Source organism: Anguilla rostrata, chromosome 6 (genome assembly GCF_018555375.3).
Source record: "Anguilla rostrata isolate EN2019 chromosome 6, ASM1855537v3, whole genome shotgun sequence".
Taxonomy (NCBI): domain Eukaryota; kingdom Metazoa; phylum Chordata; class Actinopteri; order Anguilliformes; family Anguillidae; genus Anguilla; species Anguilla rostrata.
The window spans coordinates 12,806,113-12,833,414 of record NC_057938.1 but is presented as its reverse complement, the minus strand read 5'-3'; the positions used below and the strand labels follow the sequence as shown (position 1 = coordinate 12,833,414).

At 44.7% G+C, this 27,302-nt stretch overlaps 2 protein-coding genes across 12 annotated transcripts in view; one reads left to right on the top strand and one right to left on the bottom strand.

Annotated features, from left to right (window-relative positions):
- Positions 1–20,610, top strand: part of LOC135256558 (tyrosine-protein kinase JAK1-like) — a 24,524-nt gene extending 3,914 nt beyond the window's left edge. For both annotated transcript variants that reach the window (XM_064338445.1, XM_064338446.1), the window contains exons 2-24: positions 4,186–4,391; positions 4,598–4,721; positions 6,068–6,215; positions 6,578–6,741; positions 7,004–7,343; positions 7,910–8,089; positions 10,078–10,235; positions 10,374–10,488; positions 11,272–11,470; positions 12,830–12,936; positions 13,072–13,218; positions 13,352–13,439; positions 13,857–13,984; positions 14,099–14,234; positions 14,586–14,737; positions 15,123–15,273; positions 15,644–15,738; positions 15,973–16,165; positions 16,322–16,446; positions 16,916–17,088; positions 17,764–17,881; positions 18,356–18,466; positions 19,070–20,610. In XM_064338445.1, coding sequence (XP_064194515.1) covers positions 4,186–4,391; positions 4,598–4,721; positions 6,068–6,215; positions 6,578–6,741; positions 7,004–7,343; positions 7,910–8,089; positions 10,078–10,235; positions 10,374–10,488; positions 11,272–11,470; positions 12,830–12,936; positions 13,072–13,218; positions 13,352–13,439; positions 13,857–13,984; positions 14,099–14,234; positions 14,586–14,737; positions 15,123–15,273; positions 15,644–15,738; positions 15,973–16,165; positions 16,322–16,446; positions 16,916–17,088; positions 17,764–17,881; positions 18,356–18,466; positions 19,070–19,174 — 3,463 coding nt within the window. In that variant the 3' untranslated portion in view covers positions 19,175–20,610. The remainder of the gene's footprint in view (positions 1–4,185; positions 4,392–4,597; positions 4,722–6,067; positions 6,216–6,577; positions 6,742–7,003; positions 7,344–7,909; positions 8,090–10,077; positions 10,236–10,373; positions 10,489–11,271; positions 11,471–12,829; positions 12,937–13,071; positions 13,219–13,351; positions 13,440–13,856; positions 13,985–14,098; positions 14,235–14,585; positions 14,738–15,122; positions 15,274–15,643; positions 15,739–15,972; positions 16,166–16,321; positions 16,447–16,915; positions 17,089–17,763; positions 17,882–18,355; positions 18,467–19,069) is intronic.
- Positions 20,441–27,302, bottom strand: part of LOC135256564 (ribonucleoprotein PTB-binding 2-like) — a 24,187-nt gene continuing 17,325 nt past the window's right edge. For 5 of the 10 annotated variants that reach the window (XR_010330463.1, XR_010330462.1, XR_010330459.1 and 2 more), the window contains 9 exons: positions 26,794–26,905; positions 26,341–26,618; positions 25,798–25,909; positions 25,237–25,355; positions 25,009–25,111; positions 24,636–24,751; positions 24,332–24,529; positions 23,149–23,342; positions 20,441–22,826 (listed from right to left, as the gene is read on the bottom strand). Coding sequence is in view for 2 of the 10 variants with exons in the window: in XM_064338460.1 (XP_064194530.1) it covers positions 23,214–23,342; positions 24,332–24,529; positions 24,636–24,751; positions 25,009–25,111; positions 25,237–25,355; positions 25,798–25,909; positions 26,341–26,618; positions 26,794–26,905 (1,167 nt within the window). In the remaining 8 variants the exon portion in view is untranslated. Of the gene's footprint in view, positions 23,343–24,331; positions 24,530–24,635; positions 24,756–25,008; positions 25,136–25,236; positions 25,356–25,797; positions 25,910–26,340; positions 26,619–26,793; positions 26,906–27,302 lie in introns of those variants that run through there. The other 5 variants (XR_010330460.1, XR_010330461.1, XR_010330464.1 and 2 more) reach the window with 5 other exon arrangements.

Sequence of the window (27,302 nt, the reverse complement as noted above, 5' to 3'; positions counted from 1 at the left end):
CAACCCCCGGATGGTAGGGAGAGGTTTAGAGGTCAATAGTTTTTCTGAACTTAATAGTCTGCAATCTGTCACTGTGAACTTGTGGATATTTATATCTTGAACAGTAACTTAATGAATTTGGTCAAAATGGCTATTGATGATCGCTGCCAGATGTGGAGCTCAAAACAGACAAGGAGAATGGAAATGACTTGAGTTACAGAAGAAAAAGACCTGTACTAGCAGTTATTGTTGGGGAGTCAGAAGATGTGGAAGCAGGTCCAAACTGAAAATAAAATGCAGATCCAATGATGAATTTCAATGAGTGTGTAAAGACACCCAAAGAGTAAGTGTAGTAGCTCATTGGGATTCCCCTTTCGGGAGCCCCCTTATCTTTGTCATTTTTATTTTTGGTTTGCTTTAGCCCAGGAGATGGTGCTGAGGGCACCCCAGCACAGCTGGTCTAAAGCAAATGGAAGCGGATCCACACAAAATGAGGGACCTGAAATGTCACCATTCTCTTTGTCATGTTTAGGTTAATGATCTGCAGGAAAGAAATGCTGTAACGCGGGGTGAAGGTAACTGATACTAGAAATGGGCAATATGCCCTAAAAAATCATATCACATTTATTTTTTGTTACCATATTGTTAATATGCAAAGCAAGATAACATGATTAATAAGCAAAGGCCTTTACTACTTGACACATATTTGATACCATATTTTAAGTTTCTCAGAATGTATTGACAATATCTTAGCTTTAATGTAACTCGTTGATACTGTGAAACTAGTAACAGCAAATGTTTCAGGACCACTTTTGTACCATCATAAAAATATGGGAAAAATCATTATGCAGTTTTACTGCAACATAGTGATTAAATCCCTTACCATTGGATAAAATAGCATTAGCCTACAGTTAATCAAGGTTTTTCAAATAAAGCAACACTGGTTAGCAAGTAAGCTGATTAGCAATCAAACCTACAGTAGCTTTTCATAAAGGTTTGCGATTTGCTTGAAAAGGCGTATCATGGCTGAAATTGTACTGGTGATGACATAAAATGGTCATATATACCACCCCTAGCAGATACTGATAATTCATTGCTATTATGAATGACTCTGATCTTGCCGTTTAAGGGAATGTGTTCAACCAAACCACACCAGGAAAATGTCGGCCTGAGTAAAGGTGACTGCCTGGCAGGTACACAGCTGACGAGCACTGACAGGGGGTTTCCCAAATTTTTGAGTGGTGAGCCGGGTGAGAGCAATAGCCAGCTAGTGGTGTTGATGGCAGGGAGACCAGTAAGTTGTTCCAATGGCATCATTTTTACTAAATTAATTACTTCAATGCATTTCTAAAAGTAGCCGGCCAAACCGAGGTCTGTAGTCGGCCATTTGGTGGACAGCTGGCACTTGGGGAACTGCTTGCACTGAAATGCTTTGCACAGGAAGTAGCAGTGAATTGAGAACAATATATCCTCTACATGAAATCTCTGGTATTAAGGAAGTAAAAGCCTGAATAATTCTATCCTATTATTTATCGCTCTGTCTTGCTTTCTCTCAGTATCTCTTCCCCCCTTTCTCCCCATCCCCCTTTCTTTGCTTTAGCCTGGGAGATGGTTCTGACTGCATGTAGGAGCTAGGCTCATGTTTGCAATATTGATGAGAAACTTCTGAACTCAGCTGCTAACAATGTTGAGTCATACATTTTACAACTGCTTTGTAAAACCAGGTCTCAGCCCCCATTTATAGATCTTTGATCATAAGCAACTGATTCCTTTGGATGAATAGATAGACAAACCGGGACAAAGATTGGATTTTGCGACTAGAGAATGGGTTCGTGTTTGTCAGTGTTATCTAAGAAAATGGGAAGTTGAGTATTGTTGAGAATAGGTAAAATGGTTAAAGATTTTTAAATTATGTACAAATTCTTTTTTTTTTGAAGCGGAGGGCCCAGCACATTTGAAAACCAACTGCTCCTTTTGCCAAAGGAATGTGCTGAAGCGTTGGTCTTCTCTCTTTACAGGATCCCAACATAAGTTCCGTGTGCTGTAGATGAAGATTAATTAATTTTTTACCTCAAAAAAATGTTGAAGCATAACATGTCCTACCCCTGTTGTCATGTGTGATTCCTAGGTGAGGGACTGCCATTTAACCCTTGAGCAAATCAGGATGAACAAATTTCACACTTAGTGATTATAAATGGGCTTTCTGTGCCTTCTTGTTGATATTGCACTTTTGTATTTATATGACCATTATGAGACCATTTTTTCGAGACAATACTTGTCTGTAACTGAGTGAGCGACTCACCAACTCACTTTCTGACCTCAGCCCCATTGTCAAAACATGGCTAGCACACTCTGGTCCAATGGGAGGCAGAATGCACCTGTGCTTCTGTGTGAGCCACTATTAAACGCAAGAAGTGTAGTTATTGTGTTCAAGAATATTTCAGCGTGTTCAAAGGCACAGGAGATCAAAATGGAAAATTTGGATGACAGATTTCTCCAATAAAGCTGTGGGCAAGTTAATGTTCAATAGGCAGAGATTTGATAGCTAAAATTTCTGGATATTAGCTACAACATCTTTAAGCTGTGAACAAAGTTAACATCCTTGAACATCACATCTTTTAAAGGCTTATTTCATTACATGTGTTTTTATCTAGCTAGCTAATGTTGGCAACACTATTGCAATTACAAACCAAAAAATGGTAACAAGTTGCAGTGCTGCCATGACACATTTAGTCTACCAGTTGTCCCGAGTTCTGATATCTCTTGTATGGTGTTCATTCGGCTATTACGGTGACACTGCACATCAAAAAGGGTAATTTGGGTATTCATTCATCCAAAAGGATGTCATTATGGGCTAGTTGAAAACTAGACTAGCTATCTGCTCATTGAAAATGCTGGACTAGGTTAAAAAAAGGACATTCCATCTGCTGGACACGGGTGTTTGGGCCAACACAAGCTGCATTGTTTAAATCAGCACAAGCGCAGACATTTGGCATAATAGAAGCTAGATTTGAGGCCATGACGACTTTTTAAAAAAATCATATTTGACAGAATCGGTTGCACAGTTTAGGTCCAGGCCTGTGGGAAGACAAGGGTATCGTACCATTTATGGCCAGAAGATTGTACGATTCGATTGTTACACTTTATGGGAAGTCCCTGGCAAAACGTGACAGTGAGCACTCCTTATAAAATAGTATTATGATGTGATCCACGTCCAATGGCCGTATTTTCACATGAAAAATTCAGTAAATCAACTGGCTGCCAGACCTAACCCTGCCAAAAAAAAAGAAAAAAGTAGGCCTAAGCAACATACTATAAGTAGCTCTTCCAATTCCAGGCCTTTTTTAGCTATTGAAATTGAGAATGTGAAAATTCAGTTGTTTGAAAAAAAAGTGGCAGTTCTGGCAAAAAGTATTTTGTTGCTATGTTTAAACTATTATCTGTAATTTCTATCTTGTTAGAAATTAATGTTTTATTCCAGGCCCACAACATGTAATTTGAGCAGTTTGTGTTGCCTATGTCACTTGCAGACACACCATCATTTGCTACTCTAAATGTCCTGATTACTGTGAGATTTTTGTCATTGGGAGGGATAAAATGAGAAGGACGTTTGTTGAACCAATGAGCTACATATTTCTGCAGCAAATCGCCTACTATGAGGTATATTATGAATATACCTAATGTCTACTGACTTTTTAACCTGTAGTTCTGTCATTCAAAAACAAGAGGTAATTTAATAAGAAATCAACAAATTGCAGTATCTTAATGATCTCAGTGAATCACTAAGTTACCATAAAGGTATTCAGTCTTTCCCAAGTAGGGCCAACATGGATGGAACTTTTTGTTCTAGCCCAGCACAACATCACCAAATTCAACAAAGTATCAAGACCTTGATTTGTTGAATGACTAACTTGTTTTTGTGCTGGACTATTACAAAAAACATATTTCTGAGCTCTTAAGCACTTGACCACATTGAAAAAATATCTACAAAGGGAATTTTGGGGGGTGAAGTCCAGAGTTCATTGTCAGGGAGCAGGCTTAAAAAGCTGGGAACTTATCTTCCTCACTGTGCCTGTGGCAAATGTTGCACCGGGCACACAGGACACATCCCTACTGTGGAAGCATTTCTGTTTCAGCAACGTAGAAGTTTTATTAAATTTGGTGCACACATACTAATTGTCCTGTTCTCCTTCGCTCGCCCTCAAGAGCCTTCATGCCACGACTAACTGCGATGGAACTGAGCCGGCAGCTGTGCATTAAGATGCGGAAGCCGAAGAGGAGTGAGACCGCCCTGCCTGTTGCCAGATGGGGCTTGGAGATCCACTTCTATCTGCCTGTGGCCAACCCTCTGGAGTACCTGATGGGCTGCTACTCGGCTGAGGACCTGTGCAGCGAGGCTGCCAAGAAGTGCGGTAAGCGCACCCATTTCATTTTTACTCTTTAAACAAAAGAACTTTTCACAGTTATTTTATTATGTTATCGCTATTTATGTTATAGCTACCTTTGCATTTATTTATTTATTTGCATTATTTGTTTTCTGTCTAATTTGCTAATTAGGATTTTAAAAATACAGAAAATATAACAGCCATCTCCCCTATGGTCTCTTTCTCTCTCTTAGGTATTTCTCCTCTCTGTCACAATTTATTTGCTCTCTACGACGAGAGCAGGTGCATCTGGTACCCGCCCAATCACGCTTTCAAAATCGACGACAGCACCAGCATCAAGCTGTACTACCGCATGAGGCAAGTCCGAGCGCCAGGTGTGGCTGAATGCAGCCCTTCACTTTTTATAGAAAGGATGTTGGGTCACGACTCAGGAAGTGTGTAATGCTACCCTGGGCTGCCCAGGTTTCACAGAGCAGGACAGCAGTATTTGCACGCTGCGATTAGTTATTGGTTTGGAACTGGCCACGAAGAAACGAGAATCTAGTTTTTTTTTTTTTTTTTTTTTTTTTTTTTTAATAAAAAAAAAAAAGCTTTTCACCGATGCCTCTAGTTAGACTACTAATATAGAGTAATAAGAGGTAATGTTTTATGATGAATTAATTATTGAAATAATAATGAACTATTATTATGAGTAGGATCCATGTGTTCAGCTAACCAGGGATATATTTGCACGGTTCTGAATATGAGCAACAACACGAAAATCGAACTGTATTGTCTGGGGTGCACCTCCATGGGCAGAACGGATTCACTTTTCCATGCTAGACAGGCACCAGACTGACAATACACCAGTAGTGTATTGCAGTCACCTGTAAGCATCTAACTTTAAGCTTAAAAGGAATGTTAACACAAAGTGTAAACAGAAAGAAAATGTTTACCGTGCATTGTCTTGTGATCCACCCCCGACCCCCAGCGCGACCCAATTTAGGAACTACTGCTGTAGAAGTACAGACGAGAAGTGCATGTTTAACAAATACAGATTCACTGGCATTAATTATAAACTACGGCTGAAGAAGCAACAGGAGGAACGTTCGAGGCTTTTAAATGCATGCCAGAGCTATTCCTGCTTTCAGGAAGCTGAAACCGAAAAAATTGTTCTGCCCCGTATTTGCATATGAAATCGTTGTGTCAGCGAACAAGCCTCTGTTAAGCCAGCGCTCACACACTTTCTGGTGTTGCGAAGGAAGCTTGTTCTTGAATTCGGAACTTCCTGTTTACCGTCGCTCTGCGCTGTAGCAACAGCAGTGATAGAGAGAGGGACAGAGAGGGGAAAACCAGTTCGGTTCACACTGCCTCGCCCATGCATGTATGTGTGTTTGCGTGAGAGAGTGTGTGTGTGTCGGTTTGTATGTATGTATGTACATAGTATGTATGCATGCATGCAAGTATGTGTGTGTGTGTTTGTGTGCACATATATATCATGTTGCTTATAATGGAAAAAAAAAATGTATATATATATTTTCCATTATAAGCAACATGATATATATTTTTTATTATTACTGAGTCATAGTGCTTGATTGCCAAATGAAATGGATAAGGCACAGTCAGTCGTCTTTGTAGTTGGTGCTGGAACTCATGGCTCCCCTTGTAGTTCACCCTTCAGTGCCTATCCTTGTTCTCACCCAGCACACGCATCTTTTGGACAGGTATTACTTCACCAACTGGCATGGTACGAACGCAGATGAGTCCCCAGTGTGGCGGCACTGCCTGAACAAGCAGAAGACCTGCCCCACAAAGGCCCCAGAGGGCACCCCACTCCTGGACGCTGCCTCGCTCGAGTACCTATTTGCACAGGTATGTACGCTGGGGACGACACTTACCCATCAGGACAACAGCCGGGCACAGTTCTGAGACACATGGCTCAGATCAAGTGAGGACCATCTTGATTTGGTGAATCACTATGGAACAAGTCTTTCTTTCCTTTAGAGGGCTGGTTGACTGCAAGTCGAATGCATCAGTCGCACAGCAACACAACAACACAAAATTCATAATAGCTTATCTTCAGCTACTGGCAAAATACTGTAGATATTTAGGCTTTTTTGAAGTAGGCGGGGCCTGTTGAAGTGGGCGAGGCTGAGGAAACCCATGGAGGGCAGAGGTGACGGGTGGTGCCGGAGAGAGAGACTGGTTTATGTGCTTTTCCCTGTGCGTCCCAGGGGCAGTACGATTTCCTGAGGGGCCTGGCTCCCGTGCGGAATGCAGTAAGCGAGTCAGAGATCCACGACATTGAGAACGAATGCCTGGGCATGGCCGTGCTCGCTATTTCCCACTACGCTATCAGCAGAAAACTGTCCCTGCCCGCTGTTGCTAGGGAGATCAGGTAACCCTGTTCACATGATCCACTTTTTCCCCCCCAAAGAGAGTTAACGGTAAAAATAATAGTAATAGCAATAATAGTAATTTTGCTGCATTTGGTTAAAATTGTTGTGCTTAAAGTGTACAGTGAACATTTAGAATGATTATCTCCAAAAGTTTAATTTACATACTTTGATATGATGACATTTATCTGAGGTGAGTACTATTTTTTGTACAAATTGATGACAATTTGCTTTTCTTCCATACCATTGCCCCCCCCCCCCCAGCTACAAAAAATTTATTCCAGAGAGTCTGAACAGAACCATCAAGCAGCGCAACTTCCTCACCCGCATCCGCATCAACAACGTCTTCAGGAACTTTGTCAATGAATTTGACAGCAAAACCATCCGTGATAGCAACGTATCCACGCATGATCTGAAGGTGAAGTACCTGTCCACGCTGGAGACCCTAACCAGGAACTTTGGCAGTGAGGTGTACGAGACAAACATGCTGAAGATCTCTCAGGAGAGCGAGAGGCCATCGGTCTTCGACTGTGTCGACCCCTGCGTTTACGAGGTGCAGGCCTCGGGGACTGGCGGTATCAAATGGCGGAAGAAGCCACCCAATGTAAGTCGAGATGTCATATTTGAGCACGTAGTGAGTGGGGTTACTAATAGGGTAGGTCAAGTAGTAGGACTGCATTGTGCCAGGAAGTGTGCCAAGATAAACCTTGATCTCTTATTGGATGATAGTCAATCAGAGGGTGAGTTGCAAGCTAAGATATCTCATTGGACTACAATGGATCCAGAGGATGAAGCTAATAATTGGAAAGTGAGACGTGTTGGAAATTTTCACTTCAAGTATTATTTTATTTGTTTACTGTGTTCTAACCAGCTATTGTATATGTCAATTTTAATCAGATTTTCCTTTATTTATTAAAAATGGACTGCATATAATGAGAAGATTCCACTAGGTTTGTTATTGTGCTCTTACATATGGAAGGCTGGTTTTTCAAAAGGCAGAAACATTGGAAATTTTTAAAGGCATTTTAACTTAATTTGAATGGGATTACTTGGTATTTTTTGTGCTAATCAACAAATTGCATCAGCCCTTCACACAAGCATTTTTCTAAATCGCCTTAGCATGCCGTTTCATTTGGTGTCTTTTTTTGTTTCTTTTTAAAATTTTAACAGAATGTATTGCTGCCCAAAGAGAAGACCAAATCCAGAAAGAACAAGGTGGATGGAAAGAGAAAGAATGAGAAAAAGGAAGTCACGGACAGCTGGACGCGATTTTCCGATTTCCATGAAATCACCCACGTTGTCATCAAGGAGTCCACAGTCACCATTTACAAACAAGACAACAAGAAGATGGTACGTATGAGATTTGCTCTGTGGTTAGGATGTTTGCATCACAGGCTTGTTCCATGACTGTTGAGCTAAATTTGAACCTTTTCTAGTTTTTAGTGTCGCTTTCCCCATATACCAAGGAAAACAGTCTTACCATTGCATCTTCTGTGTTGGTTTCATTGCTTGTTCCTGGTATTTTGAATGTGATGCCAGTTACCCTCCTAAAGGTGGGGAAAAGGGGTTCTCCTTCTCTGACCATTAAGGACACCCACAAATTGCTGCATATGACATCAAAGCTGAGCATCAGGTTTGAATCTGAAGTGAAATGTTCACATAGTTCAACAATGCGACAAGGATACACAACAGTTTTTTGCACAATGCATATTAAATGGAACATCCACAGGGGGAGAAAAAAACATGCAAACAAGTTAAAATGCAGAGAATGGTAATCTCATTTGGCTCCAGTTTCAACTTTTTTTGTTGTTCCCTTTTTTAAAAGGCAGTTTCTGTTGCTTAAACACAACAGAGCAGTGCACCATGGGAGTTCTGCCTTTCTGGACTCAAAAATCTCCCCGTTTGAAGGGATGTTGGCTGTTTTTATTTCCTGTGGTGCAACCCAAAGTGTATTGCTTCATTATATTGAAAGAAATGCCCAAAAAGCAAGCAGTTTTGAAACAGGACCCAAATGAGATACTCTCAATTTGCCATTTGCTGCATCTTTTTCTTGTTTTCTGAGTGTTATTGTACAATTAACATACTCTGGGCCTAACACAATTTATTCTCCCTAAAGTTGTGCATGGATACGATTAAAGGGGTGCACATCTATTCTCTGCATGTAATATTTACCCGCACTGGAGAGAAAACCTGCCACTCACGAGTGCTCATCTGTCATTTGTACATTTAAAATGAAGAAACTATGCATTATGTCATGTCTGTTAACAGAAACAGGTAATATTGTCTAGTAAAACAAAAATTAAGAGTATGTCAGCAGTGTACCTCTAAGTCGGAATGCTTGCTGTTCTGTTACAGCAGGATGAAGAGTGCCGTGGTTTGTCAAGGTTTACACTTTAGCTAAACACAAACAACTTCTGTTTAATCAGTTAGGTCAGTTTAGAACAAGTACTCAGTGATAACTTGATGGTAAACAATGAATCATGGAAAATAAACAGTAGTTCAGACAACCTGAACAAGACAAAACACTAAGGGGCAGACAGATCAGAGGTTAAATCGAGGGCAAGAATAAGATAAGGAAGATTCAACACACAGTTAATTAAGAGAAGTTACTGTGCACCAGCCATACAGTTTGAAACATTTACAGGCTTATCAGTTAAAACTCTACCTTTCCCAAACATTGAGTACTTTTTTTCAACATGGTAACCTAAAGAAAAATGAGCATACTTTTAACAGCATAGCTTACAACATAGCCTGCAATAAATGTACTCTTTCTGTTTAAAAACTAGGATTTAAGTGCATCTTGAATTTATATTTTTAGTGCAGAACGGAACTGTTTTCACGTGGCACTGGATAGCAATTCAGTAAATAAATTGCTCCTTACAGGATGGCTTTTGGCTCTTTACCGCATGCCAGACTGCATGCGGTAGAGTCTGCTTATCAGTGGAGCTCCAGTCCAAAGTTTGAAAAGTGCCCTACTGTCAGAAGGACTGATCATACTATCTGTCTGCGTTAATGTGTCAGGGTCTGTGATATGGTCTCTCTGTGTTAGTGTTCCAGGGTCTGTGCTGTGGTCTATCTGCGTTAATGTGTCAGGGTCTGTGATATGGTCTCTCTGCGTTAATAGGGTCTGTGATATAGTCTCTTTGTGTTAGTGTGCCAGGGTTGGTGCTATGCTCTCTCTGTGTTAGTGTGCCAGGGTCTGTGCTGTGGTCTCTCTGTGTTAGTGTGTCAGGGCCTACGCGTGATATGGTCTCTCCGTAGGTTAACGTGTCACAGGCGTGTCTCACCTCCTGCTCTGTGTGGTAACCATATGTGGCTCTCTGCCATTCTTCCCCCAGGAGCTGCAGCTGGACTTCCCGGCCGAGGCGCTGTCCTTTGCCTCTCTGGTGGACGGGTACTTCCGGCTGACAGTGGACGCCCACCACTACCTGTGCAGCGAGGTGGCACCATCCTCAGTGGTGCAGAACCTGCAGAACGGCTGCCATGGTCCCATATGGTATGTACCCGCCCTGCCCCGCCCCACCGCACCCCACCCCACCCCACCCCGCCCTGCCCCCAGCCTACCCCCCCTCAGCTACCCCTCCTCCCACCTCCCTCAACCAGGTAGCTCACTGTCCCCTTTCTCTCTCCCCAGCACGGATTACGCCATCCACAAACTGCGTCAGGGGGGTAACGAGGAGGGCATGTATGTGCTGCGCTGGAGCTGCACCGACTACAACCACATCCTCATGACTGTGGCCTGTAACGAGGTACGAGGGCCTGCTGCACTTTCCAGCAACTGTCGGCACATTGGCTCACTGCTTAATCAATTACATGTTGGGTAACAATGAAAGCCAACAGATTCTACTTACGAGAGCAGGGTTGCAGACCCCCTGCAGTACAGCATGAGCATAGTAATGCCTTGGAGCGAAACGGACTGAATTACTCACTAATTACTTTATTTAGCACTATCAAATGTTTTTGAAATGGATGGAGAGTCTGATGCTGGATCAGCCTATTTTTCCGAACATAATGCTTGGAGTTGCAATTAGGATTGGGTAATTGAGCCTGAGGCCGGAAGGGTTTTGATCCACCTCTCCGCATCTGCCATGTCTGTAATTGACGTGGCTTCAAACTGACGCTTGAAAGAGCAAGGACTTTCCATTTGCCTAATACACATTTCCTTGATTCCTGTCCTCGTGTCCTTTCCTTTCCTTGTGTCCTCCTATGGGTGGAGCTAGGAGCTAGGAAAGGACGCAAGGAAAGGAAGCAATGAGGTAAAAAAAAAGCGACTGGAATGCACCCCAGGTTTTGGCTGCTTGGAATGCACAGGCAGAAGTAGGAAGTATCTAAGTCTGTGGTTCTGAAACTCATTCAGGCAGACTATAGCCTATAGCGTAATCTCTCTTAAACTATTAAAAAAACCAGAATGGCACGCTATGCACACTGTGGCCGACCTCATAACGATAACCTAATGTATGATAACATTTTAAATGACAGGGCTTGAACCACCCACTTGCGGCTATATTTTTATTTTTTATTTCCTCTTCCAGCTGGACCTGAGCGAGTCCAAGCAGAGCCGGCAGTACAAGAACTTCCAGATTGAGGTGGATGCACGGGGCTACAAGCTCTGCGGGACAGAGTCCTACTGGCTGTCTCTAAAGGATCTGATGGAGCACCTGTCCGGACAATGCCTGCGCACGGACAACGTCAGCTTCTACCTCAAGAGGTGCTGCCCACCTGAACCGCGAGGTACGGGCCCCAGGCCACACCCTAGTGACCCATCCACTATCAACACCAATTCACGAGTCATGACCATGTGACCTTAATTACTTTCTAAAAAACTAGTCTTACTGTCTCTCAGTTTCTAGTATTTCAAAACGATTATTATTGTTTGACATAATACTGAGTAAGTAAACTGTAAACATCTTGTTGACTGCATTCCTTCAAAGAATTATTCATTCGGTACATAAGATGGATCTCAGTAGTATTCAGAAGAATAGTATTAAACCATAGATAAAAATCTTCAGGGAATTTCTAAGAACACTTAAATGACTTATCTAAATAAGTAGAATGGTACTTATTACAGCTTATATACTCAGATTTATCACAGCATGGTTTACTGGTTTCCCAGAATGCCTTCTGTTAGATCAAAAGGGTGTCGGATGGGCGTAACACAAACAAGACTGGCTTCATCATTAAAATCAGGGGTCTCAAACTCCAGGCCACATCATCTGCATGAGTTTGTGATTTTTTTATCATCAGCCAATTTAGGCCTTGGAAACAATGTGTGTTTGATCTTTGAAATGACACCCTGGAAGCCATTAGATACTGTGGTCCTCCACAGTTTGTGACCCATGATTATTCACCACAGGGAGTGTTTATTCACCACAGATTTTCTCAAGGCAGGTTCCTCTTTCTACGGGTCGTGCAGTAGCTTGCTAGCCTGTGCTACGAGCCTCAGCTCCTGTGTTGTTTACATTCTGCTCCAAATCGTGCTGTTCGTGTCAGGAAGGAAGAGAGTTGTAAATGCGGTTTTCCTGAGACGAGCGCCTCGCGTGTTTGCTTCAGAAGTCACTGCGAAAGGTTGTGAAATATTTCACCCGCTTTTGAGCTCTGAGCCAGGAAATCGAAACAACGCTTTTTAAAAAAATATGTTGCACACTCTTGCCACTTTTTTTTGTTTAGGTCAGCCTGTTTTTCTCCTCGAGACAGTGTGCATGCGTGGGGGCTTGTGAGGCACGTGATGAAACGTGCTGCTTGTCTGGCAGCCAGGGGTTGACGCGCACGCTTTTTCTCTGACCCAGTGTGTTTGGCCCCAGAAGCCCCAACGATATTTATGAAAGCAACCGCATTGTTCCGATCCCCCACCCCCTACACCTACACAGAACAGAGCACAGGACATGGGCAAAGCAAAATGCCCACATGCTGTGATACACTGTTGTTTGAGAAAGACAGGTTTCTGGGTTATTTTGAGAAGCACTGACGTACACGTACACCGCAACATCATAATATGAGGGTGGTTTAATCTGGAAGAAGTAAGTCTGCATTCATACATGGTGTTACTCTGGGATGGCTTTCAGCCAATCACAAGCCTGCTTTTTATTTCAGAAATCTCCAACCTCCTGGTAGTGACCAATAACAGAGTGGTGGAATCACCCCCTGCAGATATCGGTCAGCTGAGCTTCCACAGGATTCTCAAAGAAGACATAGTCGAGGTACCGCCCCGTGCGTGTTTGTGTGAGCGTGTGCCAGTTTTTTTGTATGCGTGGTTGTGCGTGTTTGAGCGCATATGTGTGAGAGCGTGCCTCCGCCATGCTGTTAACCAACCTGTGACCGCCCCCGTCTCTCAGGCGGAGCACCTCGGCCGTGGAACCAGGACCAACATCTACGCAGGCGTGCTGAAGGTGAAGAGTGAGGAGGACGACGGGTACAGCGCCTGCCAGGACGTGAAGGTGGTCCTGAAGGTGCTGGGTTCCAGTCACAGAGACATCTCCCTGGTGAGACCCTCCCTCCCCTCCCCTCCCCCTGAACAGAGTCAGGGCAAACCCCTCTGACCCCCTCTCCTCTGACCACACTCCTGCGCTGACCACGCCCCTCCCCCCCCCCCTTTCTCTCTCTCTCTCTCCGCAGGCATTCTTTGAGACGGCCAGTATGATGCGGCAGATCTCCCACAAGCACATCGCCTTGCTGTATGGAGTCTGCGTCCGCGAGCTGGAGAGTGAGTCCGAGCCTCAGGGCCGGGCCGTGCCGTATTCCAACCGCAGTACTCTAGTTACACTACACAACCCACGCTGCATTGCTCGACACCTACGCTCACCGTTAACGTTTCGATGGATTATTCCGTTATACACCGAATTAGATTACATACAGTCAGTATTGAATTATGCTACATTGCACCATTTCATTATGCTGTGAACACAGGGAAATGTGATAAGTGTTGCTTCAGAAGTCAGCTACTGCTGTTTCTATGTAACCAACTGACTGACGATGTAGGAAAGAGGTTTTGTGGGGCACGTGGCCAATTATGAGAATCCTGAAGCTAGTACTGCGAGCATGCGGCCTAAGTTAAATGTTAACCTGGGGGTGGGGTGACGCGTGTTGGTAACGAGCCTGCTGTCTGCTTTGTCCCGCTCAGACATCATGGTGGAGGAGTTCGTGCAGCTGGGCCCGCTGGACATCTTCATGCGCGGGCAGCGCTACTTCCTCACCACGGCCTGGAAGTTCCAGGTGGCCAAGCAGCTGGCCGGCGCCCTGAGCTACCTGGTAAGACGTGCGCTCGTGCTCGCTCGCGCCGACCAGCGGGGGGCAGCGCGGTCCTGTCCGACGTGCGTCTCACCCCCGTCTGCTTTTTTTTTTTACGCTCCCCCCGCCCCTCAGGAGGATAAGAAGCTGGTCCACGGGTACGTGTGCACCAAGAACATCCTGCTGGCTCGGGCCGGCCTGGACGACGACAGCGGCCCCTTCATCAAGCTGAGCGACCCGGGCATCCCCATCACCGTGCTGACCCGCGAGGGTACGTACGCACGCACACGCCTGCTGTCCCGTTTCAAACGCTGTAGCCTTGGGGACACACTTTAGGCTCACTGTATCGCTCATTAATGTTATGTTACCAGACAAACTGACTACACATTTCATAGGCTTACCAATATCTGATTTAAGTACTCAGGAGGGGCTCAACTGGTAAAGCCACTCATCACAAGAACATGCCACGCCTTATAGTCGCAGGTTCGAGGCTGAAAACATTCGTTTCTCCCAACAACATTTCAAGTGCCCAGTCTGCCATAGGGGAGTAAATGGAAGATATTGCTGGCGTTACATGACGATGCGATTGGCTCGCTCACTGACGGCCGTGTGCGTTCCGCAGAGTGCGTTTCGAGGATCCCGTGGATCGCCCCGGAGTGCGTCAGGAACACCAAGGACCTGAGCGTGGCGGCCGACAAGTGGAGCTTCGGAACCACGCTGTGGGAGATCTGCTATGACGGGGAGGTCCCCCTCAAGGACAAGAAGCTCGCCGAGGTAGCCGCCAGTCCCCGCTAGCACTCGCTGTCCACATGCCCCACAGGGACGATCCTACAGTGATCTCACCGAGGACGTCCCAGTAAAGAGTCACACTCTTCTCACCTGTTTAGTCAATTCCAAGTGACTACTGGAAGCTGAAAGAGCCAGTAATGTTGGCCAGCCAAACGACTTGCATTGAAGCCAGATTAATTCAAATGAGTTTTCAAAAAAAAAAAAAAGTTGCTCGGGGTTTGGAATCTTTGAGGATGGACAAACATGTGCAGGCTAGTTTAACGAGATGGCAAACAACTGTTCTGCTGCTGTGGAAGGGCTGTGCTGCTGTTGGTGATGCTAACGGTTCTGATCAGGTACTCTCTGTTCTGTGCCGTTTCTCTCTGAGCAGAAGGAGATGTTCTACGCTAAAGAGTGTGAGCTGGCCACCCCAGACTGCAAAGAGCTGGCAGATCTCATGAGCCAGTGCATGAACTATGACTGCCGAAAGAGGCCCTTCTTCAGAGCCATAGTGAGGGACCTCAACAAGCTGGAGGAACAGAGTAAGACTGCTACGACGCATTGCTAACTTTCGCTTTATAATTAGCTGTGGGTGTTGGGTTTATTTACAGTGAAACTACTGAAAAATACTGGCCCCAGTCCTAGTGTTGGGCTTAATTAGAGGAAGATAGCTGGTAAAAAAAAAACAGGTTCCTTCTTATGCATCAGCCTATAGGGTAATTAGAGAATGACTACTGCATTCTCTGTACTGTACTACTGCCTATCCCTTTGAGGTAGACAGTTGGTCTGTTTACAGTCAAATGAGTGACTGCAATGAGTCTTGTAAGACAGTCAAACATCGTACGCCGTACCACCTGGAAAGGTTCATTTCACCGACTGTAGAGTAACCGCATGGATGTTTTCCATATACAGACCCCTCCATCGTCTCTGGCATGATGCCACCTCAGGAAGTGGACCCCACCGTGTTTGAGAAAAGGTTCCTGAAGAAGATTCGAGATCTGGGAGAGGTACAGGCCACTCGAATGAGATGTTATAATTTTATTACTGTCGCATTTTTATAATCAAACGGGTTATATTATTTTGATGTTCAATTAATGTGTGTGTGGCTGGCAGTGTTTACATATTATAAATCTACTATGTACAGTATCATATTCAAATATGCATGCGTCTTAATGAGGGAGGTTGAATATGCGGTTGTGAGAGTGGTCATTCAGAACGCGTTCTGGGTGCGCCCTATGCAGGGTCACTTTGGCAAGGTGGAGCTGTGCCGGTATGACCCGCGGGGCGACCGTACCGGCGAGTTCGTGGCCGTCAAGTCCCTGAAGCCGGAGAACAAGGAGGACCAGAGCAGCAACCTGTGGCGCGAGATCGACATCCTGAGGGGGCTGTACCACGACAACATCGTCAAGTACATGGGCATCTGCAGCGAGGAGGGTGAGCTGCCTCCACCGATCCCCCACTACACCCCCCGTGCCTCTCCCATCTCCTGCCCCACACGATGAAGAGACAGCCGAACAGCCCCACGCATCTGTGTTTTTGTGTGTAATTTCCTGTTGGAACAGTATTTGGAACATGTCATTTTGCGTTTAGGTGGAACCTCGATTAAGCTGATCATGGAGTACCTGCCTGCTGGTAGTCTGAAGGAGTACCTGCCCCGGTACAAGGCCCAGACGGACCTGAAGAGGCTCCTGAGTTACGGAGTCCAGATATGCCAGGTAAGCCTCGCAGGTTTACTGCAGTCAGTTACTGAACCTCAGGCCTGTCTGACTCTGAGACGCAGAGGATGTACAAGTCGTATCCGGACTGAGAGTTGACTGGGGCGACACACTGTCCCGAGAGGAAGCCCTTATGGAAATGAAATACAAAAATTATATATTGAAATGAAATGTATCATCTAATTATTGCAACACTTTATGGGCAAAAGATACACAGTGTAGCTTGCAGATATGGGAATAGTTTTTTTAGAATACATTGCTATGAATTTATAAATTATAGAAAATTAATAAATAATACATTTTGGAAATTATATTTATATTTTACTGTGTGTTCGTAATGTGCATGCTAGTGTACGGGCTCTCCTGAACTAAAAAAGGACATTGGAAATTTTTTTTGTTTTAATGTGCATGAATGGCCACACGAGGGAAATGAAATGGTGTGTGTGTGTGAATGCTTTGCTCCCACCAGGGTATGGATTACCTTGGGTCGCAGAACTATATCCACCGGGACTTGGCAGCCCGGAACGTGCTTGTGGAGAACGAGAACACGGTAAAGATCGGTGACTTTGGGCTGACCAAGAGCATCAAGGACAACGAGGGCTATTACACCGTGAAAGATGACCTGGACAGCCCTGTCTTCTGGTGAGGGTTTGATCACCAGTCTTTACTGGCCTGTTTCAAACAGCTAAAAGGATCAAGTTTAATTATTTTATGGGGAGACTGATCAGAATATGAGGGTTCACAGAAGAAAAGCATGCATCCTCCTGCCTTGTGAACTAAAGTGTTTGGTATCGACTGTATGTGATCCTCTTGGACAACACAACCGACAGGTCTGTGTTCTATCAGTGTAACAATAATAATAGAATATTACAATAGCAAAATTATGTTGTATTTAGTGTAATAAAATATGTCATAATATTCTCTACAGTGAGTAAATATGATCACGGTTTTCTGTACCGATCTCCTTTGATTGCTGTTGAACCCAGTACGTAGAACAGCTCTCCAGAAAGCTGCATGAAACGCAAGGGCCAGTTTTATTGACATTACCATGAGTTTTGTCACTTTTGAATACCTGTTCACAATTTTATGCGATATGCGAACAGAAACAAGGATTGCGTGCGTGAAAATGAAAGATGGTCAACTTCATGGAAATGAGATATGAGTGTATGAGTAAATATATGGCAGAGGAACAGGCCTGAATGTCCACTGTAAATGTAAACAGCACAAATCTCCTGTGGAAATCTAGCAGTTGGCTAAAAGAGACAAAATTGTAGGACGCCCCCTACATGTGGACTGACCTTCTCTGCTCCTGTCCAGGTATGCCCCAGAGTGCCTCGTCCACTGCAAGTTCTACCGTGCATCTGACGTGTGGTCCTTCGGTGTCACCATGTACGAGCTGCTGACCTACTGTGAGACAGAGTGCAGCCCAATGGCGGTAAGCCCCTTCCTGTCAATCATTTTACTAGCTCCTGCCACTCCTCTTACTCTCTACCGTTTACCCAGCTCCTGCCATTCCCCTTACCATCTACTGTTTGCCCAGCTCCTGCCATTCCCCTTACCATCTACTGTTTGCCCAGCTCCTGCCATTCCCCTTACCATCTACTATTCATACCATTAACGCTGCTTTTACCATTACCTCTGTTCATACTATTCGCCCTACTCCTACCATTCCCCTTACCATCTACTGTTTGCCCAGCTCCTACCATTCACCTTACCATCTACTATTCATACCCTTACCCTGCTTTTACCATTACCCTTACCTCTATTCATACTATTCGCCCTACTCCGACCATTCCCCTTACCCTCTATTTACCCATCTGCTGTCACTCTCCTTACCCTTTACAATTCCTGTCATTCAAATCCCTCTTCAATGCATTTGATTTGGACCTACCTTGGTATGCTCCTTTAGGTGTTCTTGAAGATGATTGGTCGAACCCACGGGCAGATGACAGTGACCAGATTGGTGAAAGTGCTGGAGGAGGGGCAGAGGCTGCCCCGTCCAGCCAACTGCCCAGAAATGGTATGGACCTGTCCTTTTGCTTTGCTCAAATTCAACCATTTTAAAATGTGTTAAAGCTTTTTCCCCTGTATGGCCATCTTTGAAAGACTTCTGTAACATGTTTACTTAACAGGAGCACTAACTTAAAATGTGTCACAGCTAATTGCAACAAATTGCATAAGGAAAATAAATGGTAGTCAGCCAAGTGGGTCTGTTCTTTAAATGATTACTTTTTATAGAAGCTTGTAGAACCAAAGTGAGAGTGCATTGAGACAAGATTGCACAACCTAAAACCTTTTCATCTAAAGTCCCTTAAAATAACCTTCCTCTGGAGAGTTATTTATATTTCTATCATTTGAGACCTTTATCCAATGAACCACTACAGGCTGCAAATACAGTATAGTATTTCATACACGAGTGCAGGGGGGCATATCTAATATAGGGCATCGTACACAATCAGACATGTATACAAATTAGTAACATTTGTGACTAAAGGTATGTTGTAAATTGCATCATAGACTTTTCTGTTGTAAAAGAGGCTCAGGCTCATCAAATCTCAAAGTCTGTAATATGTAAATTGTTATACGTAAACTTACGCATCAAATATTGTCTTGCCGGCTGCAGGTTTACACCCAGATGCAGAAATGCTGGGAGAATGCTCCGGAGAAGAGGATCGACTTCAAAAGCCTGATCAGGATATTCCAGCAGCTGATGGCCGAGAAACCGTGACCCTGAGGGAGAGAGACAGCCACGACCACGACAGACCATACGAGAGCCCCGCCCTTTCAGAGAGACTTTGAGCAGAGGGCATGCTGGCCAGGGAAGAAGAAAAAAAAACAGATCTATATATTACTTGGCCTACTTCTGGGACACTTTTTTCTCCCCTTCGCCACTAGTACTCTGCCAGTATACTTTACCCGACACCGCAGTTTCGATTATGTTAAAATCGTATCATAGCGAATATTTAGAAGTACCAGAACCGTAGTGTAAATAGGTCCAAGGAACCTTTTAAACTTATTTTAGCTTTCAGTATTCCATTTTTTTAAAAGCTTTTTTTCCACACAAGTTTGTGATTTAATTTCCTGTGCAATCTGTAACCATTGGCATTAAGTTTTTATTTTGCTTCCATGAATTAGCCCTCCTTTGCATGGTTATTATTCTCAATAAAAGCAGGGGAATTAAAAAATTCAGAAAAAGACATAGCTCCTTTCCCGAAGCACTTGTAGGATTATTACGTATGGATTGACGAGGTTCTATTGAACTACGCCCACTTGTTACAAATACATGAAAACGTGTCTACGGATGATCCCCGTTCCGTCACACGTCCACAGCACTGCCTAAATGCACACTTGTGGTGAAGTTGCAGTGTAATCACGATTTCTGGGCCTCAACAAAAGGGGCCCCACAAGACATCAGTCGCACATCTCCCATAATCGCTGTAAAGAGAGAACGCGCCAGAGGCCTGGCTCGTAAAACTGAAATAAACTGTTTGCTCCTAACACGCACGCAAATCTCCAGCTCAAAATGTAGGAGGTGGAAAACGGTTGTTTCCCACTTCAGACACTAGAGGACAGCGTTTCCTGCCAGTATCCACCTGTTAGCCTAGAAAATAATGCACCGTGTTATGCAGAATTCTTTCAATGCTTGCCTTCCAAATGAAACTATTTTAAGTGAGTTATTAAATGTTATTACTTGTATTACATGGAAGCCTAGGAGATATAGGGCAGAAGTAATCTGAATGGAGAGAGGATTCATAAGAAAGACTTCATGCTGTGGGCTTAAGAACAGACAAAAATCTGGGGCAGAACTTCATGCCTTTACTCCTCGATCATGACCTACTCAGTAATGGGTAATGGAGGAGATGGCAAGAGGAGGTGAATGTGCTTCCGGGTTTATTCCCGAATGTATTGCAAACATTTGGCCTGTTGCAGAAGGCTTACCATTACCAATAGACTTTGAGCCACATAGTGACAGAAGATGGAACAGATAACAGAGTGGGGTAAATGTGCTTGTGAGTTTATTCCCGAATGCATTACAGACACACATTTTCATTGGTACATGAAGCACTGTCATTGTAACTTGGGAGAAGGAAAACAGGAATGTCTAGGAAAGTAAATGTTCATAAATATATAAATTCAAATAAACTTTTTTTTAAAATCAAAAAATGTGTAATCAGTCAATTTCTTCTGAAATATCTAAAGCTATAAATGCACCGGATTACAAAAAAATTAGGCCCAAGAATCAAAGATGACCATTTTGAAAAGCTTGCTAATGGAATCAGTAAACGAGACATGGACGCTTGCCATGTGAAGGAGATTCAGCAAAGCCTGTGAAGTTGTCTCCATGAGCAATTAAAACAGATATAGAGGGTATGCACATGACGTCACAGTAAGTGGAAGTCAGTACGGTTACACTCACTGAGTGGCAGAAAGACTGCTGAGTGGCAGCGTTAGCGTTCAGCTTGAATGCCGTGAAAACACAAAAAACACATCTAAAATGGGAAAGAGCTGTTGTGCGATTGACTGTACAAATAGATTCAACAAGAAATTGGATCTTTTTACAGACTGCGGGAAGCTAAAGAAAAGAGAAGCAAATGGATCGCTGCAATTCGCAGAAACAACTGGAATCCAGGCACCGAAACGTGGATTTTCTGTTGTCATTTTGTGTCAGGTATGTTGGATTTTTGGGTAAAATCATGCCTTATGTACTGTATTGACTACTCATCAATTAAATATTTATTAAATATTTAGCATCGTTCATTTATATTCTGTGTAACTGTAAAGTTTTTGTCAGCATTTAAAAACATCCATGATGATGATCCTTGTGTTCTACAAACAAAGAAGGAATGGTTAAATAGTGTTAGCTAGCCAAGCATATCAATTATGGTATGATTTTACCCAAAAATCCAATCCAACATACCTGACACAAAATAACTGCAAATCCATGTTTCGGTGCCTGGATTCCAGTAGTTTCTGTGAATTGCAGCGATCCATTTGCTTCTCTTTTCTTTAGCTTTCGGCAGTCTGTAAAAGATAGCTCCGATTTCTTGTTGAATGTCCATGGACCACTGGTACTTTGGTAAGTTGTACGGATCACTGCCGAGTCCAACTGCCTTTAATTTAAGCAGATAATCGTTTGTTTTACTCCCGGTCTTGCAGTTTCCTCTACTAAAGGCAGCCATGTCGCAGCATGTTTTCCCACTCAGTCGAGATTGAGGGGGCGTATTCTGGTGGGAAAGTGACGTCAATGCATACCCTCTATAGTGCATTCCTCTCTCATCTGTGAAGAGTCATGGGTAATCCAGATGTTTAAATGCCTCTCTGCCCCCCCCCCTTTTTTTTTCCTGTTTTTGGAAAGGCCAATTCCACTATGAGTCATTGCTATACCACCTGTATCCATGCAGGATTTCTTATCAACAACTTGCAGCTTGTAAAGTCTAGTTAGTAGTTAGGGGGTGTATATGCATCAGTAACCTAAGGAGCATCAGCTTACCCAAAAGCCCATGGGATAAAAGCATAGGTGGGCGACTGCTGCAGACTCGTGGTCATAGCTGATCTATACTGCATGGCCTTTTGGGCATAGAAGGCCAAGACTGTATTGCCTCTTGGTCATAGTATAGACAGCCAATAGAATATTCCCATTTTAAAGCTATTTATACGTAAATAGGATAATCTCTCAAAAGATGAGCCATTTGAAGAGGCCAAGGTTTCATTTGACCACCGAGTCCAATGTGTCCAATGTTTTTGCTCTTTCTCGGTTACCTGATAGAAGTGATGTCATAGGTCTCTGATCTCTCACGCTAGTGACAGAAGGTCACCCAGCCATTTCTCCGCAGGCCCAAGAGACTGAGTGTCGTGTCAGAGCAGAGACATCACGCACTGCCGGCGTTGCTTTGTGACTGATGCTCCCTGGTTGTAGGGAATATTAATATCGAGCAGTGAGTCATTGCGATGATGGAATACTGCATCAGCTTTATAACTCGTGAGCCAAATTATAGAAGAAATCACAAACCATCAAAAAACATTCAACAAAAATCACCATTTACATATAAACATTATCTTCCACCCGTTACTTAATTGTGCTTTTTACCAGGGCTTGGCTGAAGTCAGCGTTCCAGAGATCACATCCAGCTGGTGTAGGCAAGGTGGCACTCGCAGCCAAAAGGCCCGGTTGCCCTTACAGTAGGGGGTACAGGAGACTCACAGGAGACTATGCTGCCGTACTTTATTAGATTTGGCCACAGTGCAGATGGGAGTCTTTGGGGTCGCTGGAGGCTTCGTTTTGGGAGAAACCCCTACAAGGTTCCTTGTGCATCCAACCTCAAAAAATGTCACTTAATGGCTTCACCTTCCTACGTTGTCACTGTATTGGCTCCACTGTCCTGTGTAGACAGAATGAGTGAAATTTAAGTTCCAAAAGAAGTATTGGGGGTATTAATGTTTTAAACCAGGAAGCAGAAGTAAAAAATAAAGGTGTAGGAAAAAGTAGGAAATATTGTAAATTCTCTCCTTCAATACAATGAAAAGAAAGACAACATTTTTCATTTTTACAATAATTTTTTTTCATTTTAAACAAATTGAAACTAAGAGCTGAAGTTCTGATAGATACAAAATGGTACTTCATGTTGTAGAAATTGATGTTATCAATCAGCAAAATCATGCTGAAGTGTGAGGAAATTTGGGAAGTTAAGGCAACATCATCACCTATGGGAGGAGGGTAACCAGGAAGTACTGTACTGAAATAAACATTGCGACTGGCATGGCTTTCTCTACAGCCTCCTCTTTTTGGAGTAGTCTTGGTGCTGGTTCTGGGAGTGCTGGCCCACGTAGGCTCGGTCCGACACCAAGTCTGGTACTGGCAGCTGAGAGTAATCGCGTTTCTGTCCGCGTGTCTGGTTCTGGAGGTGGGGGGAGGTAGAGAGAGGAGGAGAGGAGAAAGAGGGAGTGGGGGATGGTGAAGAGAGGTAAAACAACAAAGAGAGGTTGAAAAAAAACCTCGGACACTTCCAAGGTTTCTTCATGCAGATACGTTTGCAGAGTGTATGTGGATCTGGTAAGATCAGACCATTCTGCTGACTTTGGCTTGTCAGTTTCCCTACAGCCCAGAGACTATCCAGCAATATACACTACATGACCAAAAGTATGTGGACACCTGACATACAACATCTCATCCAAAATGATTATATTATGTTATATAATTATATATATTATTATATTAACATTGGTCCACCCATTGCTGCTAAAACAACCTCCACTCTTCTGTGAAGGCTTTATACTAGATACTGCAGAGTTGCTGCAGAGATTTGCTTCCATTCAGTCAGAAGAGCATTTGTGAGGTCACCCGATTGGGCGATTAGGCCTGGCTCGCAGTTGGCTTTCCAACTGATCCCAAAGGTGTTGGATGGGGTTGAGGTCAGGGCTCTGTGCAGGCCAGCTCAAGTTGTTCCAGACCGTACTCAACAAAACCATTTCTATATGGACCTCGCTGAGTGTCCGGGGGCATTGTCATGCTGAAACAGGAAAGGGCTTTCTCTAAACTGTTGGGGAATCACAGAATCGTCTAGAACGTGAGTGTATGCTGCAGCATTAAAATTTGCCTTCATTGCCACTAAGGGGCCTAGCCTAAACCATGACATACAGCCCCAAACCAAGGAGTGTCCAGATACTTTGGGCCATATAGTGCATCAAACCTGATCTTGAACATATCAAGTCTCTATCTCTATGTAGCATGACCTGATTCCACATATTGACAACTTTCTGCATCATATTATTGGATATAAATTTGGAATCCACTCTTAGCAAATTTCCACCTACTGGTTTCCACCTACTCCCATGTTCCGCAGAAAGAACTCAAGACTGAGTTAGTCTCTCCCCTCACAGTGCTTACACAGAAAAACTGGCTCCAGTCTGGAGGGGTCTGTCCAGTCTCGGGGCGCACTGCAGAAGCAGGGGCGGAGTTATGCGGCGTGACATACGCTGGCGTGGCAGGTAAACAGCCGTACGTGGGCAGCGAGTCGCCAGGGTGGCTGCCATTACCGACAGAGTGAGGTACTCCACTTTGGGCCATCTTTAACAAGTCGCCTTCCTGCCAAGCAGAGTGCAGCGGTAAGGCTCCGATCAGTCACTCAGTCACTCATTAACTCAATCACACTCAGTCACACACACACACACACACACAGTGAGAGATGTACCTTGCTTGCGTCCCTGTGGTAGGCGTGAGCTTCAGCAGGTGTGAGCTGTGGCTGAGAGTAGTACTGACTGGCAGTCTGCGCGTAGGTACCGTAATCCACACAGGACATGCCGCCTGCTGCCTGTTAACGTAGAAGAAACCCTTTAAATCGAGACATTTCAGTGCATAATTCACTCATCAAAAATGGCCACACGCCACATATCATTTTATTAGCAAACATATGCAAATAAGTATGATATTAAGGTATGGCGTTGCTCTGCTAAGCGCTGTGTTGTCATGTAAAGTGTAATGTTGCCCTGTAAGATGTGGTGTAACCCTTTTAAGAGACAGTGCTGCCCTATGCAAGCTGTGGTGTGTGTGTGGACTTGTGGAACTCGCCTGATTACGCTCTTTGCCATATTCGCTGGCCCCGCCCTCCAGTGCAGTCCTGGCATAGCCCTGCGCTTGGTAGTGCTGGTACCACGACTGCATGGCTTCCTACAGCAGTCAGAGAAAGAGAAACTAACGCTAAATAGGCTACCGTCTTCACCCAGGAAGGAAAAGAAGCTGCATGTCATCCCCAGAGTGATGCTGCTACGTTCAGCGTTGGAGGAGTGGCTTACCGGTGAGTACTGCGGGCTGTACTGCTGGGGGTACTCCGCGGTGATGTCGGCGCTGTACTGGCTAGCGTCGTGAACGCCGGCCCGCGGCCGCATGCTCTGTGCTTTACCGCTGCCAGCGCCTGAGAGAACACAGAGCCTCACGTCACTCAGCTCCAACTGAACACGCACAGCGAGGGAACAGAAGCTACACCCTGGAGGGAGCCGTTATTAAAGTGTGGAAACTCTGCGTGGTGTCACACAGGGGGGAGCCGGCTGGCTGCCTTGCCCACCGAGCGGATTCTGCCCACATCCCCGGGATTAAAATAACTGTTTCTTGTTTCGATTTTGATTAAAAGATGATCGGCTGGGCTGCTGGGTGGCTCACCTCTTTCAGTGGTATCAGTCCAAACCGTGCCGCATGGGGCAGAGCGTACCAGGGCAAAGCATCACCAGGGTTTCACCCAATCACAGAGCTGCTCTCTTGTAATAAATAAGTAAATAAATAAAGGCATTGGTGTGCATGGTGTAGATGAGCTGGGGTGATAAATGGGACACAGCACACTGGTGTGCAGGGTAGGGCACCTTGTAGAACTGCACCAGGAAGCACGCTGGCCATGTTCAGATACGGGTTTGAGGGAAGCTTCAAATCCTTGGGAGGCTCCCCCAGCAAGGATGTCTGTCCACCAGTCGGACTCTGCAGAGAGGGAAAATCTTCAGTCCCATTTCCTACTAATTATGTAACGTAAATGAACGTACAGGAAATTCTCCCCTTCAACCGAACAAGCCCTTATGGGATGAAGAATCTGGCATATTCAGCTTTCTGGGGTCTGAATCAAGAAGCTCCATTTTAATTAGGCTGATTGCATCAACAGTAAATTCTCACAGGCAGCATGTGTAAGTACTGAAATAACATGTAGAAGTCTGGAGTCCCTTAAGTAGAGGCTGTGGAGGCACAGCTTGAACATTTTTGTAAACAGATTTTTAATTTTTTGCAGGATGGCTATGGAATACCTCAATTAAAATCCACAGTTTACACTCCAATGGTGCTCATGCTCAAGTGAAGTTAAATCTTTATCCACTGTTAGTGGGGAGAGGCTGGGAGGACAATAAGGGGGCTGTCTTTACCGCCGTGCAGGTGCTGTTCTCCCTGGCACTGTGCAGGCCACGGTGCAGATTTGGGGTACATGTGAGGGGCCTGCTGATGCCCTGCGTGAGGCTCTGTGTGGGGAAGTGGTTGACTGGCGATGGCCCAGGTGGCGTGGGGTGGATTTCAGTCACGGAGGCCCCACTCTGCTCACTGCTCGGTGGGACCAGGGGTTGGCTGACTGAGGGGCACGGCACAGCCCCCACCGCCGCCGCCACTGGGCCTAGGCCACACACCCGCACTGCATCATGGGACATTTCTGTCAGAGAGAGAACACACGGCAGCGTCGAATCATAATTTTCTCAGTCGCGCCGTAGATGATACGATTCACCAGTTTCTGTGATTTGGACGGCCTAGCCAGGTAAATCGTGCTGGATGAGGGCCTTTGAGACAAGCAGACTGAATCATCTCGCCACCTGAAGCTCTTCACTCACCACTGGGGGTGCCTCCAGGCAAGGCCTGGCCCATGACTGGGGGAGCTGGGGCCTGCAGGCCCAAAGCCTTCTGAAGCAGCAGTCTGGAGGGGTCACCAAGCAGACTGGGCGTCTGGAGGGGGAGGGGGGGGTAAATACATTTGTATTTACCATTATTTTAATACAAACAGTAGTAGTCTGGAAATAACTGCTAAACCAGCATAATAAAACAGTCGTCATGCAAGGCTGTTAACGCTTATTTAAATGAAATCTGTGAATCCATTTTACACACTTAAAAGGACAGGTGTGCATGTTAAATACAGCAGCCCATGGACCTGACAGCCTGTAATGCTGACATTCTTGGCAGCTAACCATAAGACTTTCCTCTGAAATGAAACAGCCAGAGAGCCATACAAGGGGAATGGGATTCAAAGGAAACTCACACAAAGCAGGGTACTCACAGGGTACTCATACTGAGAGCAGGGTACTCACAGGACACCCACACTACAGCATGGTACTCAAGGTGAGAG